This window comes from Amphiura filiformis, chromosome 13, assembly GCF_039555335.1.
Source record: "Amphiura filiformis chromosome 13, Afil_fr2py, whole genome shotgun sequence".
NCBI classification, from domain to species: Eukaryota; Metazoa; Echinodermata; class Ophiuroidea; order Amphilepidida; family Amphiuridae; genus Amphiura; species Amphiura filiformis.
In genome coordinates, this window is record NC_092640.1 from 38,441,748 (window position 1) to 38,463,277 (window position 21,530).

Genomic DNA, 21,530 nt, shown 5'->3' on the forward strand with positions numbered 1-21,530 from the left:
ACCACTCCGTCGGTTGCTATCCTTTGATGTGTATATCCGTCCCGCACGCCATGTACGTACTGTGTTATGAACATCATGTACGCCTTCGACTAATATTTCCATCGTAATAATAAAACGACGGTTCCTGCGTTTTCTTCAAAATGTCTGATTTTGACAAAACTACAGCACATATAGTCTTGATTTTTTGCAGGATATGTTAGTTTAATAAAATACAATATAATCATGTAAAAACAGAATTTTGAAAAAATATTAAGGGCGTTAGTAGTAAATACGCTTTCCAGGACATCTTCCGGGTCACGAGGTCAAAGGTCAACCGGAAATGATCAAAGGTGAACCGGAAGTGCCGCCATTTTGAAAAAGGTCAACCGGAAATGCCGCCATTTTGAAAGGTCAACCGGAAATACCGCCATTTTGAAAATTTAAAAAAATTCCAAAAAAAAATTCCAAAAAAAATTTTCAAAAAATTTCAACAAAAATAATTGAAAAAATATATTTCAAAAAAAAAAAAATTGAAACAAAATTCAAAAAAAAAAATTCAAAAAAAAATTCAAAAAAAAATTCAAAAAAAAATTCAAAAATTCAAAAAAAAAAAAATTCAAAAAAAAAAAAAAAAAAAAAAAAAAAAAATAAAAAAAAAAAAAAATAACAAAAAAAAATTCAAAAAAAAAAAATAACAAAAAATATTAAAAAAAAAATTCAAAAAAAAAAAAAAAAAAAATATATTTCAAAAAATAAAAATTTCAAAAAATAAAATTCCCCCAAAAAATGCGTGACCCTTACATGATCTTTGACCCCTACGTGACATTTCCTCAAATGCGCCGATTGCACCAAACGCGTCAATTTTGCGGCAAAATGAGTAAATGAGCACCGAAATGAGCATTGAAATGAGTAAATGAGCATTGAAATGAGCAAATGAGCAGTGAAATGAGCGAATGAGCAGTGAAATGAGCAAATGAGCAGTGAAATGAGCGAATGAGCAGTGAAATGAGCAAATGAGCAGTGAAATGAGCGAATGAGCAGTGAAATGAGCAAATGAGCGGGAAATGAGCAAATGAGCGGTGAAATGAGCGAGTGAGCGGTGAAATGAGTCAATGATGCGTGAAAAATATACAACAAAATGCACAAATGCGTCAAAATGCGTCGATTGCGTAACAAAATGCGTCAAAGCGTAACGAATCGCGTCAAAAATGCGTCATTGCGTCGTAAATTGCGTCAAAGCGTAACTAATTGCGTCGATTACGCGACGAAATGCGTCAAAGCGTTATAGATTGCGTCAAAATGCGTAACTAATTGCGTCGATTACGCGACGAAATGCGTCAAAGCGTTATAGATTGCGTCAAAATGCGTAAATTGCGTCGTAAATTGCGTCGATTGCGCGACGAAATGCTTACGCAAAAGGGAGGTTAGAGGTTTAAAATTTGGGTAATAACGAGTAAAAGAGTCGATTGTATTTTGTTTCTCTACTTTATTATCATTAAAAGAAAGCGAGTATTTGCCGGTTAATCATCGCCGCCTTCGTCTGAGACAGACTGCTCGACGTTATCATCTTCATCGTACTGGAACAGCCCGTCAAATTTAGACCGATGTTTGGCCATCGTTCTCTTCACGGCTTTGTCCACGTCGACCCCTTTCTCCATTTTCTGCTCGAGATCATCCGTGATCTCCGTGTAAACGTCTTCGTCTTTGAGACGAACGTGGCTTCGTAGAAACGTACTGTACTGGTCGAAAAAGTCACGTTTGACGGCCCATACGGTCTTCATGTAGGCCTTTTCCCTAGCCATCTCCGGGTCCATGTCGTCTTTGATGTACTTTTCATATTTTTCCCTCCTCATATCTTCCGTAGCTTCTTTAGCTCCCTCGTACCATTCCCGATAAGCCTCGTTGTCTTCCAGTTCATCGTTGTCTTCGTCCGACACATCGCGCTCTCCGACCTCCGAGTCGTTATCGTCGGAATCCATATCCTCCTCTTCTTCTTCCTCTGTTTCCTTGGAGTGTACGTGTCGCTCGTGTCTCTCGAGATCGTACTTGCGCGAGAACGTCCTGCCGCACAGGGAGCAAGGGTAAGATTTGAAGGTATTCATGTTGACTCTTTGAAGGCTCGGATCGAAATGACCGAGAGGTTTAAGCTAACCGGTTTATATCATCTTTTGCGTTACGCATTTCGTCGCGCAATCGACGCAATTTACGACGCAATTTACGCATTTTGACGCAATCTATAACGCTTTGACGCATTTCGTCGCGTAATCGATGCAATTAGTTACGCATTTTGACGCAATCTATAACGCTTTGACGCATTTCGTCGCGTAATCGACGCAATTAGTTACGCTTTGACGCAATTTACGACGCAATGACGCATTTTTGACGCGATTCGTTACGCTTTGACTCATTTCACGACGCAATGACGCATTTTTGACGCGATTCGTTACGCTTTGACGCATTTTGTTACGCAATCGACGCATTTGTGCATTTTGTTGTATATTTTTCACGCATCATTGACTCATTTCACCGCTCATTTGCTCATTTCCATGCTCATTTCCCCGCTCATTTGCTCATTTCACTGCTCATTCGCTCATTTCACTGCTCATTTGCTAATTTCACTGCTCATTTGCTAATTTCACTGCTCATTCGCTCATTTCACTGCTCATTTGCTCATTTCACTGCTCATTCGCTCATTTCACTGCTCATTTGCTCATTTCAATGCTCATTTACTCATTTCCCTGCTCATTTCGGTGCTCATTTACTCATTTTGCCGCAAAATTGACGCGTTTGGTGCAATCGGCGCATTTGAGGAAATGTCACGTAGGGGTCAAAGATCATGTAAGGGTCACGCATTTTTTGGGGGAATTTTTTTTTAAATTTTATTTTTTTTAATTTAATTTTTTTTTTTAATTTAATTTTTTTTTTAATATATTTTTTTTTTTGGAATTTTTTTTTTGGAATTTTTTTTTAAATTTTCAAAATGGCGGTATTTCCGGTTGACCTTTTTCAAAATGGCGGCACTTCCGGTTGACCTTTGATCATTTCCGGTTGACCTTTGACCTCGTGACCCGGAAGATGTCCTGGAAAGCGTATTTACTACTGGCGTTCTCCTCAGTAAATGTTATAATAGCAAATGTTATTATGGCTTTAAATGCAAATTATTCTCTATTTTCACCGTACGATTTAGATCTGTTTAGATAGAGCCTCCACAAATATTGCAATAATACTCTTGAAACAAAAAGACAAACGCTATCCTTCAACATATTTCTATTTCACTTTCCTGATCTGACATCTACATTAGTTATATTGCAGCTTTATATCCTCTTTCTAACACTAACTTCCCAAAAAGTCGGTGTTATTTTAAGTACTCTTCAGTAATCCACGATTCATGAAGTCATTGGAAAATGTGTTTAATTACTACATTTGGGATACTTATGGTTTTACCTCGTGTTATTTCAGGTATGACGTTTTCCGTAGTATTGTATTGTGTAGATCTAGGAAAGGATGATCAATTGTAGATAAAAATTGAATTGAACACAATTGTACAAATTTTGTGAATGTTTGATGCTTTTTTGTATTTAGTTTTAAACTAACACATGGGGGTGACTTCGCACGTGGCCGGTGCTGCGCGATGATCTAATATTCCATGATTCATCGGTTTATTATTTATTATTGATAACTTGAAAACTTGATTGATTGATCGATTGATAGCCATTTCACATATTCCTAGTTTATAGGCCCCTATGGAACGTCTATTAATTTTGAATAGCATCATACATTAGATAAATATGCCTATAAGTATTGATTTATTCTATTCAGCAATATTCAGAGTTTTTCGGAACTAGAGATAGGCCAGAACTGGCCAGATGAAGTGGACTATACCCGGCTACCTGTGCATGTATAGACCCGTGACGTCTCGCAGACGTCATGGGTCTATTAGATCTGTCGATTAAATACAATTTTTGGCCCAGATCTATGCTGTTTCGTATATTTATCAGCGTTTCGAACCCTTTTGAAACCATTCTAAGGCATTCCATGCGCTACAATGTCAAAATTGTGGCTACATCATAGATATCTCGGGCATCTCGGAGCATTACCTGGTTTTTCCATATGGAAGTAATTGAGGTGTTCCATCAAAGCTTTCGTCGTGTGCTGCCACATAGCGGTGGTTCCGGGAACTTTGCGTCAAGGATTACTATCAAACTTCTCACAGCTAATAGTTTGTTTGCTCAGTAGTAATGCACTGAGTTTTACAGCAGGGACGTCCCGGGTTCGTTTCCGGGCTGAGGAATAAAAAGTAATTTCTGATCTGCAAACTTATTTGCCGCCCGATCTGAGCTGGTCCTTTTCTGATGGCTGTGGCACACTCCGGTCACTCCCTCTGGAATCCAAACCAGGTTCCCGCCCATTATACATCCCTTAAGGGGGTATAATACCCTGATTTTCATCAGTACCCCTCTTCTTTTTTTGTGCAAATTTATGAAGTATATAAACATGTTCATCACCTCATGTCCTGTCCTTATAAAATATCTCTACATACAAAGTGCTTTTAAACTATTTTAGAAAATCATTTTAGCTTTTTTTTTGTTAACTGTATCCTAGTAACTCAGATGTGTGTTTCATAACAAACCATAATTTATTCTATTCAACATGTTCAAGTAGAGTACATGAATAGAATACATTAAATCCTTTGTAAATACTATCTATAGAAATGTACTCACTGATCCACGCAAAATAACACTGAATAGATTAAATTAAATCAAATAAGCTCTTCCACATGTGAATGTATATAGACAATTTAATACTACACCATGTATGTATCTTCTATAATGTGTTGTTAGGAAAAGAGATTTAAAAAGGCTATAAGGTCATCAAAGGTCAGGTTATAGGTCACTTGGTTCAGGTCAAATTCAGGCATCCATTTTGAATACATGTGATAGTCTGTGATATCATACATGTCATAATGAGACATCAATTTTGTTATTTTTGTCTGTTACTGGATATATAATGGAAATGTGTGAGGTTGATATACTAAAATACCTTGTGATGTAAATAATGAGTACAATTTAGATTGCCTAGTTGAGATGGATTGGGTAAATAAATATAAAATAGTTTCCAAAATCACAAAAATGAAGCTTACGGAAGACTACCTAATATGGTGGTATAGGTGACAAGAAGTACAATCTTTTTCAACATTGCTGTAGTGTGGTTGTGGTAACCTGTTACCTATGGCTTAATTAAGTTTCAGTGAAATAATGTCGCAAGTTAAAAATACAAAATATAGCTCAACATTGAAAATAGAAGCATTTTAACCAGTTCATTTTTTGATAGTTGTGGAGCACCAAGTTCATGAAGTCATAAAAGAAATCAGGAACCACTTATTCCCATTTTACATATCAACATTATTTCCCTAATGTGTTAGCAATACATATCCAAAATTTTAACGAAATCCGTTGACAGTAAGCTTTCCAAACTGAAGTGAATTTAAAACATCAGTGATGTACCACCTTTTGGTTTCTACATTTAGATGCATGTACGCTACATTGATACCGATGCCACCAATTGAACGAGCAGATTTGCCCCTTCATTTTGCATGCCACTTTGTCCAATTTTTTTCTCATTTCTTCACAAAATGCAAAACAATGCAAAAAAAATGCAATGGGTGTAGTACCCCCTTAAAGTTCGAAAGTGTTTTTGGCCTGCCTGAAGGGCTTGGGCTGCCCTCTTCAACATGTTCAAAGTTCTGGCAATTATTGGTAGGGGTCAATTAAGGTTAAACATGGGTCAACATTTTTTGCCTCGTGCTATTTCAGGTATAATGCTTTCTGTCGTATTGTATTGTGTAGATCTGGGGAAGGAGGATCAATTCAATCATAGCGTAGCCTGCTTTTCGAGACTGAGGGCACAACATTGCAAATGTATGGACAGCCGATATCTTTTACACTTTTTGAATGGGTGCCCTCTAACATTTTTAAACCGTCCTGCTGAGACGTTTCCATCATTACTGTTCAGGAAAATTGTACGCGAAGCAATTTTAATGCCAATGATGTGAGCGAAACTGAGTTATTCTAAAACAGACCACCAATTCTTGTGGCATGCAGCGATATGTTCCCATGGGTAACGATGTACTTCGAGAACAAAATTATAGCAAAGCTTCAAGGAATGTTTTGATAAGTGTGTAACCAATATACCTGATAAAGGTGCAGCTCCATTCAATTGGGTGTAGTTACTCATCCAACATTAGTCATATTTTATCGCTGATACTAACATTCTATATTTGCAGCTGTTTATGTCATTGATATAAGTTTGGAACCAATCAACAAAAACGTAACCAATGAAGGAGTACTAAAAGTACTTGTCAAATTTGGCAATCCTGAAAAATGGCATGTTGTGTGTCGTGATGGAGCTGGTGATCATGGTAACAGATGGGGCAAACAGGAAGCTATGGTAGCATGTATACAGCTTGGATATAAAGGTGGATGGACAATTGATGTAGAGAAACCAGCTTCAATATTTGCAAGGGATTATGTCAGCAATTTTGACTGCACTTGGCGTAAGTGTATTTACAATTTTAAGTATAAAGTTGCTTAATATTTTACACAGCACTGTTTTCTATTTTAATCTAACCATTACTGTTTATAACTTGTGTACTATTTACCCAGCCTTTATTTACCTATACTTTGAATATAATACTAAATTCTAGACAATTTGGTTATAATAAACTAACTCTATTATTCTTTGTTCTCATAAAAAAGCTGAAAGTAGTCTTCAAAACTGTTTAGGTTCCAAAGAGGTTGTGGAGTGCTCAGACTCATCATTGCCAGCAGGTGTACATTGCTATAGTAAGTCCTTTAAATGTGCTACAGGAGGAGTTTTGAATTGAAATGGTGCATAATAACAGTTTAGTTGCAAACCATGCACAGAGTAGGGGAGACCTAGAGTGTTCGGCCTACTTTTTTTTCTGACTAGCCTAGTGATGTCAATTTTAAGCTTAGAAGGGACCTAATTGGTCAATGTTATGTCTACCTTCCGAATTGATAATTATACGAATTAATACTATACTAATTCAAAAAAGGTAAACTTTCTTGACTTTTATGACGATAATTTCTTTGGCGAGATGTCTCTGTTTTCTTGGGTACTTGGCTGTGACGTGTGCCAACTAATTATAATTATTGTCATGGTACTTTCCCAGCAATCATGTGATTAACAACACGTGGTGGGCGGATATCCCCTGACGGCGGACAATCCCCGGTCTTTTTTTGATTTATGTTATTATTGTCTATAAGGTATCGCCAATATAGGAACCAAAATAATGGGTTTAGTTGAAATTCTTGGACAAAAATCAAACGTGTAAAAAGAAATGATTGATCCCCTTAGACCAATGTTATATTAATTTCACTCATTGTTTGAATCCTGCTGCATCTTATATTTCCCCATTAAAGGCAATTTCAGTGTACACTTAATGGGAGGTGCTGCACCGAATGCTGGAAGAGTTGAAGTCCAATACGACGACATGTGGGCTAGTGTTTGTTATGAGTCGTCACATTTCTTCAGACGATGGAGCATGGGTAATGCACAGGTTGTGTGTCGAGAGCTTGGGTTTCCCGGAACTATGTTTGCAAGTCAAGGAGGACAGGGACAAGGAACTCATAAAGCTACGTTGTATGATTACAAATGTGAACATGGTAAACATAGTAATTTAGTAATTAAGGACTGCAATGTCATTTTTTATTTTTGTTAAAAGTTATTTGTCCATTGTTTTCCTTTCCAGACATCCGTGTTTTTATTTCATTTTCACTCTATATTCCTTTTGTGAATAAAACGATGATAAAAGTCATTGTGATGCTGGTGTTTCAACTTAATCAATCTCGTGTTCGGGTTTCTTCTCGATCCTCTAGTCTACTCTTCTTCCTTTTCTTCTTCTACTCCCCTCATTTTTCCTTTTTCTCCTCCTTTTGCTTCTTCTTCAATATACTGAGACTTATCGAACGTATACTTATGTCAATGACCTGAATTGCAGGGGGAATTACATTTTATGGGTTACATACGACATTTCTTTTTAGATTATTCAAGTTTACACGAATGCCTTCCGAGACAACCCACCATATTACCATCAAAATACCTGGGAGCATCTTGTAGAGTTGGAACCAATGGAAAAGGCAATGACGCTGTAGCAATCTGTTCAGGTATGGTTTATTATCACTAGGAGACATTCTTCAGTGAAAAAAACACACGCTGTTTTTTTATCTAAATAACCATTGATCTATTTCATTTTTTGCAATATGCTTAGTTGAATCATTTTCTTACGATCCGTGACCATTCATAGCATACCTTTGTTTCTCTGTGGATTTGACTAGATGGACATATTCTAAGAAAAAATAGCTCCTATGTCCCTCCCAAAAATGGCGGGAAAATCTATTTATAGCTCATTTTTCAAAATGGCCGCCAGTGACATTTTGAAAAACATGAATATCTATATACCATGTTCTGGATAGGCTATAATGACAAATAATATGCCGTTTTCCACTATCTTTGGCATACCCAACCTTTTAAGATAAAATTCAAAGTGTTGAGAGGTCCTCTTGACCCCTAAATCCAAGATGGCCGCCAGTTTCATATTGAAAAACATGAAAATCGATATATCATGAAGTGGGTAGGCTATAATAACAAACAATGTGTCGTTTTCAACTATATTTGGCATGCAAAACCGTTTAAGATCATATTCAAAGAGTTTGGGGTCACATTGACCCCTAAATCCAAGATGGCCGCCAGCGCCATATTGACAAAAACATGAAAATGTATATACAATGAAGTGGATAGGCTATACTGACAAACAATGTGTTGTTTTCATTATTTTTGGCATGCCAAATCTTCTTTTGTCATATTCAAAGTGTTTGGGGTCATCTTGAACGCTAAATCCAAGATGGCCGCCAGCGCGATATTGAAAAACATGAAAATCGATATATCATGAAGTGGATTGACTATAATAACCAACAATGTGTCGTTTTCAACTATATTTAGAATGCAAAATCATTTAAGATCATATTCAAAGAGTTTGGGGTCACCTTGACCCATAAATCTAAGATGGCCGCCAGCACCACATTGACAAAAACATGAAGTGGATAGGCTATACTGACAAATATTCCACTATTTTGGCATGCCAAACCTTTTCATGTCGTATTCAAAGTGTTTGGGGGCATGAACATCGATATTTAGATGTGACACACATGAGGCCAATACTTATTTTTGGCAATTACTTATACTATAGATTTTGAAAATGTTACCTTTGCTTTCAGGATTGAACGTTGTCAATATACTTATACTATAGATTGAAAATGCAGAGCATCTACAGCATTCTTTCAGTTCTTTCAAAGTGTTGAACATTAAGAGCATGTGATGGAAGAACTGAACAGACACTGAAGAGCTACAGAACAACTAAGAGACTGATAAACTAGAATGCATGCTGAAAGATCATTGCCCTGTAAAGAACAGGTTTGAATGTCAAAGTAGAGAACAGGTGGGAGAACTACAATTTTTTTACAATGGAAGTTGATAAATTTCAACATGTCAATACAACAGTGGAATGGGAAAAAGGACCTACACAGGTTCATAAGCATGCAACTTGGTGTACCACGATGTCTGATCACACGTCAATGAGAGCAAAAACGTTATTTACGACAGGGGTTGGCATTTTGAGGGGGAACCTGATTTGTTTTATCTTGAGGGGGGATCGAAATTTTTGTTGAACCAGGAGGGGATTGTTAAGTTTTAAATTTTAAGTAATTAGTTTAAACAAGGGCGAAATTTGAAAAATTTGCTTTCCCCCTCGCATCCACTCAAAATTGTCAGATTCACCCTTTTTAAACTTAACAATCCCCCCCTCCTGGTTCAACAAACAACTTTGCGTTTCCACCTCAAGATCAAATAAATTTTTTTATCAAAATGCCCATTCCCCCTGTCGTAAATAACGATCTCTCCCTACGATTGACGTAATTGATCGGACCTTTAGGTTGCCATCAGTTAGACATGTGTTAGGTTTTTTCAACCAGGTAATGAAGTTTAGTATGAGCTCACTCAAGTTTTCAGCTTGCTCCACCTCATCTATGTACGGGGGCCAAGGAATAGTGGTTGTTTTGATGACCTGTTCTTGACCAACTGGTCATCCGTTACTCCCAGTGATAACAGCGCGGCCTCGATGTATGTATCGGAAGTGCTTGTATCATACACAAGCTCACTAACTTTCTTCTGAATACGTACGTGAAATCCTATGTCTTTTCCAAATTCTTTGATCAGAAGTTCCTTGAGGTAGCTGGACCTTACTTGGGAAAAGTGCCCGTGGTTTGAAGTAATACGAATGTAATCTTGGAGCAGTCCTTCAAGGGTGCGTATTTCACAACCTTTAAATATATATTACTTGTTGGATATGTTGAAAGAACAAAGCTTGAGCCTCCCGAAGGTGAAAATGCTGTAGATGCTCTGCATTTTCACTGAAATTATCTCTCGCTTGATTGCTGATATTTTGACGCCAGCACAATGTCGGTGGTATCTGATTTCCAAGCCAAAGGCTGTTTGCCTGTCTGGGATTGATGTTATAAACGTATCTAACCGCTCTCTTGTATCCTGCAATGTAGATAGTGTGTGCCTTGAAATCTTCTCCATGCATCTTGTGTCAAAAGTAACAAAAGTGTTTTTGTCCCGGTTACCAGACTTTTGTGGACGCACATTGCCTTATCATGCAGAACACCTATACTTGAACGAAGTTTCTTGGAAGGAGGTCCTGAGAAAGATGATTACTGACCGGACATCCCAGCCTTTTTTTTCCTCAGATTTGTGCTTGTGTGTGTGTGTGTGTGTTAGACATCGTGGTACACCAAGTAGCATGCTTATGAAAACCCTTAGGTCCTTTATCCCATTCCACTGTTGTATTGACATGTTGAAATTTATCAAGGCCCTTCCATTGTAAAAAATTGTGTTCTCCCATTTCTCTACTTTTTCTAAACTGTCTTTTACAGGGCAATGATCTTTCAGCATGCATTCAAGTTTATCAGTCTCTTGGTTGCTCTGTAGCTCTTCGGTGTCTGTTCTGTTCTCCATCAAATGCTCTTAACGTGCAACTTTTCTGAAAAAACAAAGGTAACACTTTCAAAATCTATAGTATAAGTAATTGAGTAACAATAAGTATTGGCCTCATGTGTGTCACATCTTAAATATCGATGTTCATGTTTTTCGACATGGCTTAGACAGTCATCTTGGATTTAGGGGTCAAGATGCCCCCAAACACTTTGAATACGACATGAAAAGGTTTGGCATGCCAAATATAGTGGAATATTTGTCAGTATGGCCTATCCACTTCATGTTTTTGTCAATATGGTGCTGGCGGCCATCTTGGATTAAGGGGTCAAGGTGACCCCAAACTCTTTGAATATGATCTTAAATGGTTTTGCATGCCGCAAATAGTTGAAAACGACACATTGTTGGTTATTATAATAAATCCACTTCATGATATATCGATTTTCATGTTTTTCAATATGGCGCTGGCGGCCATCTTGGATTTAGGGTTCAAGATGACCCCCAAACACTTTGAATTTGACAAAAAAAGATTTGGCATGCCAAAAATAGTGGAAAACGACACATTGTTTGTCAGTATAGCCTATCCACTTCATGGTATATAGATTTTCATGTTTTTGTCAATATGGCGCTGGCGGCCATCTTGGATTTAGGGGTCAATGTGACCCCAAACTCTTTAAATATGATCTTAAACGGTTTTGCATGCCAAATATAGTTGAAAACGACACATTGTTTGTTATTATAGCCTATCCACTTCATGATATATCGATTTTCATGTTTTTCAATATGAAAATGGCGGCCATCTTGGATTTAGGGGTCAAGATGACCTCTCAACACTTTGAATTTTATCTTAAAAGGTTGGGTATGCCAAAGATAGTGGAAAACGGCATATTATTTGTCATTATAGCCCATCCAGAACATGGTATATAGATATTCATGTTTTTCAAAATGTCACCGGCGGCCATTTTGAAAAATGAGCTATAAATAGATTTTCCCGCCATTTTTGGGAGGGACATAGGAGCTATTTTTTCTTAGAATGTGTCCATCTAGTCAAATCCACAGAGAAACAAAGGTATGCTATGAAGGGTCACGGATCGTAAGAAAATGATTCAACTATTCGGTGGTTTGGCATAATAACTGACGAGTGTCATTATATTTTCATGTTAAACTATTAGTCCTATAGACCGGGAAATGTCACAAATTAAAAACAAATTATGCATGATTGACCACAGAGAGTCTGTCATTCAGTTGTGTAGCCATAACTTTTGGGGGGGGGGGCTAGAGGAGGCAAGGCAAATTTCCAGGGGGTGGGGGCGAACTTTGACGAAAATGGTCAAAAATGGGCCACAATTACAAAAAAAGGCTTCTCGCACGAGGGAGGGGGCAAGAGGGGGGACTTCTCACAGGGGGTCAGCTGCCCCCTGGCTACGCCACTGCTGTCATTTCACACACAGCAGCGTTTGAGAGTCCTCACGACTGACTGGCAAATGGCGTTGATCTATTACATAGTTTTAATGGGCTCTTTCGCTCACCTTAGCACAGTATGTGTGTGTAACCAAAAAGCATATCAGACGCACCAAAGTGCATTCTGACTACGGAGAATGTCCTTCTGATATCAAATAATGTTGATTTTTTGAAATTCGCGATATAACACAAATTTTATGGCAAATTTTTAATTTGACAAACAGACCTCGAAGTAAACTTTATAAATCGAATGGTATGTCTAGGAAGAAAAACGACCATCATACGTAAATTTTGACCTTTCGTATTGAGGATATGCATAAAATTTCAACAATTTCCTAACAAACTTTAAAGTCCTTGTAACCTAATGTCCCTTGTAACCTAATGTAAAATGTTTCCACCTTATAATTGCTTAAACATATACAAGATACATATTATTATTATATATTTCTTTTTAAATATTTTAAAGCCACGCAGACATGGCCTAGGAATGCGGCGAAATCATTACGTTTTATAACATACTAACCGTACAAATATAAATGATTGAGTGTAAACGAAGTATATTTTTCTTTCGGTGAATATGTAAACCAACACAACTTTCATTATTTAACATAACTTTATAGTTCCTGGTTATATTGGGTGTTGGGAAAATAAAAGTAATACCAAGGAAACATCAGATGAATTCTATCTGGAAGATCAGAATATGACGGTTCGAAAGTGTCGTAATCACTGCAGACGACTCGATGTACAATTGGCCTGTCTGTATAACGGTAACACGTGTCTCTGTCGCAACACAATTGATGATTATGACCGCTGTGGAGATGAATATTGCAACTCTGAATGTACTGGCCAAGGAAACGAAACTTGCGGAAGTTTGAACACAATATCTGTATACAATGGTAAATATTTAATGATAATCAACAGTTTTCGCGAAAAAATATTATTTCCTGCGTCGGTTACCAAATAACATATATCACGATACTAATAATGTACAGCTATGTTATGCACTGAAAAAAAACACACTTTTATCAAATATCTACGATGTTCGTCGCACTCATCGTTGAATAGAATACAAAATGGGCTATTTATAGTTATCTATTTTTTAAACACTTGAGAGCGTTCCTGCAATCTTATTGGTTATTACCCGTGTGATATGACACGATATGTGACACGATCTGGTCCATGGGGGCTAAAAGAGTCATTTTTGGAGTTATTGTGATCATAATATTAGATATACAATAGGCTATCATTTACTGAAAACGCCAAACGTCTAGCATACTTGGTTCAAAAGTTATGAAGTTTTTTGATGTCCATTGTTTTATGTATTTTATTGTTTTTTACTCCATGTTTTTACCTTTATTTCAAATTTCAAATTGGCCCCCATTGACCAGATCGTGTCACATATAACACAGTTCGAGGCGACAAGCGTACTCGATATTTCAACCAATCGGAGGCGCATAGCAACAACGGGACTGATCGATTTCAAGGCCTAGGTAATTCCTTGTCAAATGTAGGATTTAATTTGATTAAAATTTGGTATACTTATGATATTTTTAATTGAATTGAAGTGTTTCACTTAAAATGATGATGTCACCCGTGTTATATGAGATGATAGATGCACGGCAGCGGCTAAAACAATAGCTTTATCCTCTAATCGTCACTGTGTGAAAACTATACACGACGATATAAAATATGACCGTACACCACGAATCAGCCGTAAAGTCGGCCCCGGTCAATTTTGTTTTATTTCGTGTTCAGAAAATATATATAAGCTTTAAAATGGTATATCATTTGAATTCAAACGATATCCAGAAGCGGGGTTATGGTTTGTTGAACTCTGCTCCTTTAACAAAATGGTACCATTTTTCGGTTCTAAATGTGTCTCTTTTTCCACATTGCTGGTAATAAATTTCAAACAGTCATAATTGGTGGTCTTTTAAAATCATTCCCAAGTCAACGAGGTTCAGAAATGTCCTCTCATTGTTAATTGCTGGTTATACATACCTAGACGAAATACAATGCTTTGTAACCCACCACTTGAACAGGATTTAGCCAAAGCAAACAAAGACTAGAGCTATTAAAGGATTCTATAGAAATAGGTAGAAGATTATTATCCTCTTCAGCAATAGGAATATTAATTGGTTTAAACGGTGTTGGACTAGCGCTATCAAATGAGAAACATGTCGCAACACATTGAGGTACCTATGAATGTTACACTGTAACTCGGAGTATAATATAGTATAATAGTAGAATTTATTTTGTTATGCATTCAAAATTACTATTTGTTTTAATCATTAAAGCTTACATATTTCTCAATTTTATTGATCTTCAGTAAGTTCTGGCATATGTGATGATCCATTGAATGGCAGTGATATCTACTACTATGGTGATATATTTGCTAACTGTCCGCTTGGTCTTGAACTGACTGGAGCTCAATCAATCCAATGTGTAATGGGAGAATCTGAACGAGATATGAAATGGAGTGACGACTTCCCAGAATGCAAAGGTTAGGAAAGAATAATTGAAATATCTAATGTAGGGCTTTATTTATCTTCAGTAAGTTCTGGCATATGTGATGATCCATTGAATGGCAGTGATATCTACTACTACGGTGATATCTTTGCTAATTTTACCGGTCCTCCTGGTCATCAACTGACTGGAGCTAAATCGATCCAATGTGTTATGGGAGATTCTGAACGGGATATGAAATGGAGGGACAACTTCCCAGAATGCAAAGGTTATATATAATATGACATTTTTTTGGTTGTCAGTTTTTATGATTAAATATATGCAAGAATATGGACAATGTGGTATACCAATGCCCCATCACATTGCCCATTTGAGTTTCGTCCCATTAGAGACAAATGTGCCCAAATGACATGACATTTTGGCAATATTCCCCCAAAGCCCTCAATTTTACCAGCAGGGGTTGCTTTCTGTAACAGGTACAATAGTGATGGGTCCTATAATCATGGCTTAATCTATTTTCCAGAGTCTACATGGCACATCCTCTTAACCTCCCCCCCCCCAAAAAAAACCAATGATATACGTTTACGCAAAAAGTTCTTACATAATGGTATTTACGTGTTGACAAATATTTTTCAAAAATGTTATGAAAATATTTAACGTTAACATTTGGGTAACCCGATATTTTGAACCTCTACACCAAAACTAAAACACGTTTATAACCATAATAAAGCGTTTCTAACCATGCTAACGTTTTAAAAACAATTTTGTGTTTGATGCACACCGACATCGCCCGGTTAATAATTACATTATACAACCAGAGACACTGAAATGAATACACGGGATCGATACACGTAAATGTGCTATGCACGATTGATATTCAGCCTATAAATCTTTGGATACCGTGGTAAAAAATGATGAATATCTCCCGTAAATGATTTCGTATAAAGAAACCAGATCTGGTTCAGTGCACTTGAACATATTATGTTCAACGGATATTATCGTCGTTAGCTTGCGTCTTGAAAAACTAGCGTGCGTCTTGAGCTGAAAAAGTGACCAAAATTCAGATTTTAAATAATGCATCGTAGACCCTCGTGGAGGTAGTCTCGGGCCAGACCGACTGACACAAACTGGCTGTGTAGGAGACTATCGTAGAGGCAGTCTAAGCAGATGACCATGGCGTATGTATGCTCGCTGACCGTACAGAGGTCAGTCACAGGCTAGCCTTAGTCGGATGTCCTTCAGCCCATTGCGTTTTAAAACTATTAAACAGATCGGAACACAATGGCCATGCGTGGCTGTGGATTCAACCTACCATGGCATTTTCTGCCATGAAGATATTGGGGCGATGACACTATGTGATGTATCATTTTTATTGCTAGTGGGTAAACGCATCCAAACTAGTTTTGTTATCAAGTTGTGAATATATTTCCTTCTTTAAAACGCGCATAATTACGGCGGTGGCGTAGCCAAGGGGTGTCGTTTAAAACTTTTCATGCGCTTCATGTGCAATTGTCACTTTATAGTGATTCTTGGAGCAGGTCAGCGAGAGAGCTTTCAAACTTTATGCCACCCTTTCAAAAAGTTCCGAAATATTTAGGTCCTCGTAGTGACAGCTTCCATTTAATATATGTTGTATGGATCTATAGTTTATATTAACTTTAAGTCGTCTTATTTTTCTGATTTTGTAGAGTTTCTTTCAACCCAGCCAACATCGACTAGTGATGACAAGTATGATATTGGTAAGCAAATGGACCATAATGTACTTTTAGTTGCAGATTGAATGATCAAATAAAGAACATTAAGATAACAATTACAATATTGAAACTAATTTGATACATTGCCTTTTTCAAATTAAACATTGTTGGGTTGGTTTTTGTTTTGTTCATGTGATGCCCAAATTCTTGACGGATGCTATTTCCAACTATATACTTTATCTATACCCTTTGTTACAAACCTTTACATTTCACAGTGTAATATTCACGAGCAGAGAAATCGAACAGGTCAATCTGCATTTGAAAGTGTGGTTTAGATGATCAAATAATCCTATTGATTATTTCACTGTGGAAGAAATCAAAAATCAAAATATTTGCTTATTAGTGCAGTGATACATAAATGAGAGCACCCAAAACATGATTGCTGATTTTTACCCGTCTATTTATATGACATGCCTTGGTGAATAGACAAGCTATAATTTCAAACACTTAGTTTACCACTTGTTTATTGAAAGAATTAGAATTCTCTCTTGCTACAATAGGGGAACCAATGTTTTTGGCATCCTTACTTACATCATACATGATTAAACTATAATTGACTCTATTTATAGGCCCCTATGCTTCCCTGGAGGAGTCGAAGGTCATAACGGGGACAAAATTTAAACATTGATTCCATCATGTTGTAATATATCTCAGACTGTTCCTCATTACCACGAATAAAATGGCAAATTGTCATATTGCACTAAGATACTTGGTTTTAATGCAGACGCGTCAGGAAGTTGTCAAATCATCCAACACCTTGGGACCAGTAGTTTTGACTACTTCCTCTCAAAACATGTATTTGCATAATATTTCATTAACTATCTTTCCTTACAGATTCTTGTCAACTCTTAAACGTTAAGTCTGTATGCACAAAACAAGTTATACCAGTTCTGGTATAACCATGGAGGATAGAATTAGGGGGGTTCTTATTACTATTTTGTTTTCCTACTTTAATTCCAGCAAATTCAAAAACTTATCCCACTAATATAAAGACACATGTGTTTGCCCTTAACAGGATCTACAATAATATAGAATAATAGGTATGCTAACAAGTTCCTTTTCCATAGAACTTATCCCCATAGCTAGACCAGATCTAAAGTTAGACCTGGTCTAACTTCCCGGGGTCTAACTTGTTTTGTGCATACGGACCTTATTATATAGATTATTGTCTATAAATTACTGCTCTCTCAGTGTTCAAACTGTCAAAAGAAAGCGAAATTTTCTCATTTGACTTTTCAAAATCCCTAGCGCCCCCGGGGGGTCACTCCAACTTTGGAGGTGACGCGTATGTAGGGCTGTTAAGACCTCCTTTTTCAGCGTCGCTGTCACACAAAGACCCCATATATTTTTACGAACACATGTTCTGTCACTCGAAGACAAGTTCAATTTTAACAGCAACTTTCATTAATCACTGATTTTGTGACTTATTTTGAAAAAACAAGGAAATTTGAAGCCATTTAAAACTAGAAATTCGATTCTTGATGTTTCTGTGGCGCTGTTTCGGCTCTCACCCAAAGATTCCATTTAAAAATGGTCATCACCTCATATTTTTTACATCTTGCTCTCACCGAATGCCCAAAATCATGCTCTCACCCAATGACCCCATATTTTTTACATTTTGCTCTCACCGAATGCCCCTTAGTGCGAAAGTGCCAGCCCTACACCTATATTCATTTCAAATTGAAGTGCCCCCTGGGCTAGCGCCCTTACAATGTATTTCTTATTACAAGAGCATTTCAAATACCGAATTTTATTTTCATTCGTAGATAGTCCTACATCAACAAACACCCAACCGATCATTATAGCCATGGCAGCTGAACTTGGAGTTGGTGTGACCATTACTGCTTTGATAGCAATTCTGATGTACTATAAAAGGTTTGGAAATACTAATAATCTTTATCATTTGCTTTGTAGTTTTTTATTCAAAATAACAGTTACCAAATGTACCGAACTATTTGTAACAAAATCCCCAGGACATGCATGTTTAACGTCTACTATTGCAAAACGATGTTACAGTTTATCTACGATCTTAGTTTTTCTTGTGTATTTTGTTTTGGAGCAAAAGCGCTGTGTTATCTGTAGAGCGCTATAGAAATCGTCGGCAGAGTCCTACACTATCGTAAGTGCAGTTTGGACAGTTTTACAGGAGGAGCATTTTTGTGTTTAGCGTAGTAATTTGTTTCCAAGTAGCCATAAAATGACATGGGAATGTAAAGCAATTTGATTTTAATAATATAAACTATATAAATGGTGTTAAAGTTAATAAATCGATGAAATATTTACTGATTTAGATGTCGTAAGTGCCACATACGATAGTGTTACACTCAAATTGAAATGAGTGTAGAGTGCAACACTATCGTATGTGCCACATACGATAGTGTTGCACTCAAATAGAAATAAGTGTAGAGTGCAACACTATCGTATGTGCCACATACGATAGTGTAGCATTCATTGCTAAATTAGGATATACGTAATATCGGCTCAAATATCCAATATTTTATCATTTTATGTTTCTTAACAAGTGTTAATTTATTTTGGCACATAATATTTACAACAGCAAGAAACCTTTTCCCGTAATGTTATCTCTCAAGATTTATTAATGAATCTAAAACTAAAAACACCGGATTTATCGTCTCTATTACCAGTCACGGGAGCTATGAACTTAGCCAGCATGATGACAACGCATACAGCCGTCAGCGTCACAGCCAGTTTTGCACTTACGATGGTGTAGCATTCCATGATTTTGTTGTTTAGGCCCAATAAAGTAGCGTATGTGGCACATACGATGGTCTTGCAGAAAAATGAAAAACAGAATTAGCGTGCAAGACTATCGTAAGTGGCACATATACGATAGTCTTGCATGCATTATTTAAAATTGCATTGCACTTACGATATTTTATTTTATTAATTAAAAAATAATTAAGCAAATTTGGAACTTAAAACCTAGGTTAAAATGTGTGCTTTTATATAGCCTTCCATAATTCGTCAAAATCTCATTTTGGCCAAAAATGTCACTTACGATAGTGTAGCACTCTGGCGACGAAATGTCCTTTAATAATAATAATAATAATAATAATAATAATAATTAAAAAATACGGGTGATGTTTACAAAATATCATTTTGGTAGTCATTTTTTTCGGAAGGGAGGACAATAAAGAGTAGGGTTAACTGTTTATACCAGCAAATTGGTTGGTCATAATTTGATTTTACAAAAAATTGGGGCCGGAAACAACCAGAAAACAGTCTCATGAGTCTGATCAATAAGAAGCCCTGAGCGATTTTTGATTTATTTTCTAAAATTAAAAGACCCACTTTTTTTTAGTTACATAGCTGAAATTGTTAAATTATTGAAATACTGTAATGTCATGTTCAGTTCCCCTACATTAATTAGACTTATAATAACAATGGTCAAATTGGTTCATTTATCAACATGATCAACTACTGTAGCGGGCCCAACAGAGTGGCGGCACCAGGAATTTTTTGGTGCAAATGTGAGGGAGAGGGGGGGGGGGTCAAACATTTTCCCCAAATAGTTTGTTTTTGAACGACTTTTATTCTAAAGTCATTTAGATCACAATTACTTGGATTTGTATAATACTAAAAAATACTAATGTACGACGTATATTTGCGTATAATTGTCTCGCTATGTCTCACGCCATATGGCTAGATATGTGATGCGATCAAGCAAAATCAGTCGGAACTCGGAAATATTAAATTTTCAGTTTCTCATAGGACAGTAAAAAACATTTACAAAGAAAACATTTGAAGAAAACCCAATTGATATTGATTAACCAGTTCCAAAGATATGAGCAATTAAAGAGTTTCCAAAACAAGAGGAAACAAAAGGAAATATTTCCTTTGTGTGGCTATATCTCAAAATCAATATTTCCGAGTTCCAACTGATCTAACTTGATCGCATCACATAATAATGTGATGCGATCAAGCTTTGGAACTGATTGTTCAATTTTAATGGGGTTTCTGCAAAATCCAGGTTTGTAAATGCTTTTTACTATCCTATAAGGAACTCAAAATTTAATATTTCCGAGTTCCGACTGATTTTGCTTGATCGCATCACATATGGAGCCTCAATTCCTTGTTTTTTATTATTATAAACTCCTCAACGAAAGTTTGGAAAGTTTTTTCAAGCATCTGTATCTCCAATTATTTGTGACATATTCATATCGTGTCAATTTTGCAAATTCATTTTGAGACCCCACTACAATCACAATGCATGTACTCAGCCGTGAAAAATGTTATTGTTTCAAATGGGGTGTCATTGTAAAGGGGAGTATTGTAGCTATCCAGTGATATGCAACACGATATGAATATGTCACAAATAATTGGAGATACAGATGCTTGAAAAACTTTCCAAACTTTTGTTGAGGAGTTTACATATTTACGCAATTATATTTCAGGAAAAAGAAACCTGAACCAGCTATACGACTATACTCGTACTCGACTTACCTACCACCAACGGCGCATGATGCAAATAACCCAGAGGAGCCACAATACGAAAATACGGGAATTGAAATGATGCGACATTCAAATAATCCAGTGTATGACGAAATACCTCCTGCAATTGGATTATGAAACCATGAAACTGTGTTGTTGAAAACTTGTATTTATTGCTCTTTCAGTTCCCAAACCAATCAGAATTGGTTTAGGTAAAAACGTTTTAATAACATTAAAATGTCGTTATATAAAGGTCATGAAAACGTTTTCCTACAAAAATATTTTTAAAATGTTTTCAAAATTTTATTTATTTATTGTAAACTATTTTTGCAAACATTTTTGCCAAAT

At 36.6% G+C, this 21,530-nt stretch overlaps 1 protein-coding gene across 1 annotated transcript; it reads left to right on the forward strand.

The window, feature by feature from the left end:
* Positions 1-13,210: 13,210 nt before the first annotated feature.
* LOC140167646 (uncharacterized) lies at positions 13,211-21,320 on the forward strand. The gene is made up of 6 exons (XM_072190942.1): positions 13,211-13,406; positions 14,840-15,013; positions 15,065-15,244; positions 16,665-16,715; positions 18,497-18,605; positions 21,146-21,320. The coding sequence occupies exons 1-6, from the start codon at positions 13,211-13,213 to the stop codon at positions 21,318-21,320; spliced, it is 885 nt and encodes a 294-aa protein (XP_072047043.1).
* Positions 21,321-21,530: the final 210 nt, after the last annotated feature.